This window comes from Sitophilus oryzae, unplaced genomic scaffold, assembly GCF_002938485.1.
Source record: "Sitophilus oryzae breed Bouriz unplaced genomic scaffold, Soryzae_2.0 scaffold_1604_pilon_pilon, whole genome shotgun sequence".
Lineage (NCBI taxonomy): Eukaryota > Metazoa > Arthropoda > Insecta > Coleoptera > Curculionidae > Sitophilus > Sitophilus oryzae.
Window position 1 is genome coordinate 1,050,921 of NW_022146286.1, and position 5,274 is coordinate 1,056,194.

The 5,274-nt window shown below is 33.1% G+C and overlaps 1 protein-coding gene across 1 annotated transcript in view; it reads left to right on the forward strand.

The window, feature by feature from the left end:
• Positions 1 to 3,474, forward strand: part of LOC115879988 (flotillin-2) — a 398,348-nt gene extending 394,874 nt beyond the window's left edge. The window contains exon 7 of the mRNA XM_030897065.1: positions 2,405 to 3,474. Coding sequence (XP_030752925.1) covers positions 2,405 to 2,605 — 201 coding nt within the window. The 3' untranslated portion in view covers positions 2,606 to 3,474. The remainder of the gene's footprint in view (positions 1 to 2,404) is intronic.
• The last annotated feature ends 1,800 nt before the right edge of the window (positions 3,475 to 5,274 follow it).

Sequence of the window (5,274 nt, forward strand, 5' to 3'; positions counted from 1 at the left end):
AATCACAAACCAAAAACGTAATAGGTAAAAAGCTTTTTTTGATATAGATATGTATAAAACTAGTAGCCTAAGAATTATTTACAGCTCGTCCCATTCTAAAAAAAGTTAAACACACCGTACAAATAACTCTGGGAAGATGTATTTGTACGGTGGTAAAAAATTGTCTAAACAAGGCCGAAGGGGCAGATATAATAAAGCTAATAAAATGTAAAAAAGGTCGGGTAAACACCTTTGTTTATTTATTAAGCAAAATTCCTTTAGAATATCGTATATAATGACCAAAATAAGACGCAATTTTAAGAAAAAATGTCACTTTCTGGCTTATAATAAAGTTTCAAATATAACGTTTATATTCAAAATTTTTATGATCTACAACAGTTAGGTAGTAATTGAGACGAATTATAATTCAATTACCGGCTACTACGTTCTTGTTTTAATAGATCAAAATTCAACAAATATAATTAGAAATTATTTTAATTGTGAAAGGCTCCCTTTGTGGGCGGAAACAATACCTACCTGTGAAACAATACCTACCTGTGAAAAGACAAATTCGGGTAATTTGAGCTTATTTGTCCACACATTTGGCACTGTCGTACCATATTGAAAATTCGCAGATTCAAAAGTACATTAAACAAAAACAAAAACTACTGAAAAACACTGAAAGTTCACTTCGGACTTGATTCCGACTTCAAACACACCGTAATCTAAACGTAGTACGCTATAACGGACCATAGGCCGTCGCGAGGGGTGGAGGGACGGACGGCTCATTTCATTCTGCAAGACTAGCAGCGACGTTGCCAGTAGTTCTAGACGTTTCAGCACATTAAACAGTAAACATGTCTTTTAATAGTAACGCATATATCCTCTGGTTAATAACATATTATTACGCATGCTTCTTTAATAAAAAAAAAATTCTTAAATAAACTATTAATTTAATTAAGAAATTGAGATTTATTGATATCCGGTGAAGGTTTTAAAGTCACCTTTTCTGCAAATCAAACTAAGTAGATAGGCGCAAATTTGATATGTGGCAATGTCGCCTTCTCTATCTCAGTTGATTTTTACAGTACGTAGTCAACCTCCGAATGTTTGATCGGGTTAAAACGCATAATGTGATATCTGTTCTTCCTAAATCTATGGGTAGAATCCTTCCATGCTTATCCTAATTTTTATACAACGGTAGTAGATCGAGCTTGGAAGACAGTGCGTGATTTTATTAAATTTTTATTACTTTTCTCCTTATTTTTTTAATTTTTATAAAAATTATGTATCATTTACGTGAAAATACGTTGAAAAAATAAAACTGATTAGATATTATGGAAATTCTTGTACAAGTAAGTAATGTTATTTAAACTATTTATAGCACGCCGATGAATTGCTCGTATATAGAGAATTTCGTTTTTCTCCTTACCCTTTACGGATACCCCGTATTTACAGAACGGATCGTCGCAGGGTCGGACTGGCCATATTTTATAGATAACTATTAGGGGGGGCCCTTTATAGTTCATTAATAATTAATGAGAATTAAGAATAATTATTATTCTTAACAATATTTGCTTTTGCATTGCATTATGGAATTTGCATTGCATTGGTTTACCTTGCATTAGGGTAGTTCCCTGATTTCTATACAGGGTGAGTCTTAAATAAGTGCAAATATGTGCAGGGCTGGTAAATCTCGATAAAAGAAACATAATATTTTCTCTTTACCGAGTTATTTCACTTTTAAAATTTCCAATTTTTTACTATAATTTTGAGAAGCATTGGATTTTCTTTCTTGTAAATTTAATCTACTACCTATGTTACCCTATTACAAACAAAGTATGTTTTTAAACTAAAAAATAAAAAAAAATCCATTTTTTTTTTTTTTCAAAATTCCAAATTTTCAAAAAAAAATGTTCGCGCAAGAAACCTCATAATCGTGTTTCTTGGGTCGAAATATACTACCCTAAAAATATTTGCACTTATTTAAGACTCACCCTGCATATAATAGGGAAAAATTGACCAAAACGTAAGGCGAAAAAATACGCCAAAAAACACACTAGCCCCTCCTTACATTGCCACCCGGGCCCCTTTGGCCTAGTGCGACCCTGGAACGACGTACTGTACTAAAAAAACATACGACTAAGAATCTGTGTGTTTGCTTTAGGGTGATCGTAACGAAAATTACGGAGATAGCAGCATTTCGGTGGCTATTTCAGATCACTAGGAGTTAGCAGATATTATTGAGTTTAAATAAAAAAATTTCTTTAATGGGAAAAAATATGTTTGCTTTCCCTACCTATAGAGTATTTTTTTCTCTTTCTAATGGTATGAAAAACTTATTAACGTAAAAAATGGAGTTAGTAGGTTATCACGTTTCACTGACGATATGCAGTTTTAATTAATGCCTTATTGCTTATTTCAGATTGCCGCCGAAATATCCGCTCCTCTAGCCAAAACAGAAGAAATCGTGCTCATTGGTGGAAAAGAAACGACGACAGGAGAAATCGCCCGTTTGATTGGACAGATTCCGCCCGCGGTGAATGCTCTCACGGGCGTCGATCTTTCTCAAGTGTTGGGTAAAATCCCCGGAGCGACTCAAAATACTGTCGCTCCAGTTAAATAACGTGTCTGTGTTGGTAAATGGAACAATATTCCAATTACAATAAATATTATAATAGATCATACCAAATAAACTTTTAGTCACGTGATTAAGCTTGACCGGCACAGCGTTGTCCACTTTTACATATTTTCTTTTGATCAAAATATTTTAGGAAACAAAAATAAATTAATTATAAATATATAAACAGTTATTATTTACTCTATAACAGCACTTAAGAGACAAAAAGGGCAATTATTACCGCTTTCCCGTTCAAAATATTCTAAGAAGGTTGCGATTATTAAACTGCTTCGGCATCTTGTACACTTCGCACTACAAGCGGTTCTAAAAGGAACAATTTTCGACTGCAATGTCTGCTAGTAAAAAATGTTTGGCTTAAAGTATTACAATTCATTTAAACCGAAAACTCGTAATACAAAACTAAAGTGTCAAAACAAATCAAAATGTCAGGAAATAAATAAATGTGGCAAATTGGCATTTTTTACAGCAGAGCTACCACCTGAATCGCCAGCGGGAAATTTAAATTCCAATTAGTCAGTCCGGTGCCGAATATGGCTCTGTTCCCAGAAGAATCCCTGACTAGTCAGCGCATTTCTCATTGGTTGAAATGTGTAGAAACCAGACTAACAATCAGGTTTCTAGACATTTTAACCAATGAGAAACGTGCTGACTAGTCTGGGATTCTTCTGGGAACAGACCTTATGTCGATGGTTAATATTCGCGCCCTGGATGACGTAACTAAAAGTTTATTTGGTATCGATTATATAAATGTTGTTCTCTGTATTATTATTCTTTAAATGCATTGTGTGTTTGTTTTATAATGTAGTACAGTTTTATAATGGGTTTGTCATTTATAATAAATATGTGTTTAATCATAGTGTTTTTAGTGATCCCTTCTCTTATTAAAAATAGTGGTATAGTCTATAAAATGAATATCTTTGTATTTTGACCGTTATTTTTTACCAACATGGCAAATATAAAATCCCTCTGTCAAAAAGTTACTGATATTCTTTAAATTGAGTGCCTGAACGAATCAGGTAGGTAACTCTTTTACTTTCGTGAAATAGAAAAGGAAAATAATAAAACAAGTGACAGTTCTTCCTCTTCTTGCAAAAATCAACATGAAATGTCATAATTGTCAAAAGTAAAATGACATTTCTAAATATCAGACAACAAAGAAAAATGCATGGCCGCAAGTTGCTAACCTAATAAAATTAACACTAGAAAAGCCCGCGGGAACAATCAAATTCAAAGTTATTCGTTTCACAGACTATACTAGGCAAAACTGTATTTTTTTTACAGTTGAAACTGTTACTGTTAAGGTACATTCAGGCTGAGTCAATTCACTCTTTGAATAAGAAGACTAAGAAAGGAGCATAATGCTATCCATGTATTCATGCATGGTGGGCGGAAAAAGCACTCTAGGGTGGGGATCCTTGACAGTTCTGTTTGACGATTCATTTGACACATTTGAATTTGATTTGAAATTTTATGGATTTGTCAGTCTGTACGGAGCTTATTTTATGTTATTTATTATTTATTCTACTACTGATAGTTGTATAAAGGTAGTAAATCTAGATGGAAATTGTGGCAGAACTTAAATTAACAGTGACACTATCGCGATTTATCGAAAGACTCTAAAATAGTTGGTTGTGTAGCATGCGGTAGATCTCGGCATAAATCGAGTGAAATAATGGAACAACTTTTCGCTAGTAAGTGACTATATAATATACATACGTGTAGTAAACCGATCATTTATGAAATTTACTTAAATTAACTAATTATATATTTTTTCTTGCATTTTTGCTTTTATTTACTACTTGTCAAATATTAGATGTCAAAGAATTTAGATACGTCAATTTGATTTACCAGATTTACCTGCTTCAGTAGCGTATCGGATGTTTGTGTTAATAAATAATTATTATAACTTATCTATTTTTATAAGAATTATATATTTTTGTAACAATTTTAATAACTACCAACATTTATTCACAACGTCAAATAAAACAACATATTATTGAGTCTACCCCACGTCTACCCTACATCATAGTTTTACATTTTTTAAATAAAATTAGAACGGCACTGATAAACCGGAATTTAAGTCGGCCATATTTGAGGCCTATCGCGGTGGACCTAAGATTTTTGATATGCTCCTTCCTTAGTCTTCTTATTCAAAGAATTCACTTAACTTAAATTAGACCGTTCAGGCAGACAGTGTTGCGCTAGCGTCCGCTGAGCGTCGGGGTTCGAGTTCAATGGGGCGGACGCGACGCGACGCTCGACGCTCTCAGCCTGAATGTACCTTTACTTATACATACAGGCAGGGTCGGACTGTCTTAGGACAGTACTACGTGTAAAATAGTTCATTATTTATTCATGGCAAAAATATATTGTAATAAACCTCACATTTGTAGAAAACTGCTACATTTTGCGTCCAATATAGTACTAGGCATCACGTTGTAGCTTTTATTTCTATTACAATATCTCCAAAATAGTTAAATATGCTTGATTTTATATAAAAATAGCGAACTAGTGTCTGGTGGTAATAATGCTCACAATTTGTGTCAGAGAATATTCAATATTTTAATACCCTAGCCCAAGTAAATAATCAAAAATGCTCTTTTTATATCAAGAACAGTAATGTTTTCAGGATTAAAAAAAAAACACGATTCTAA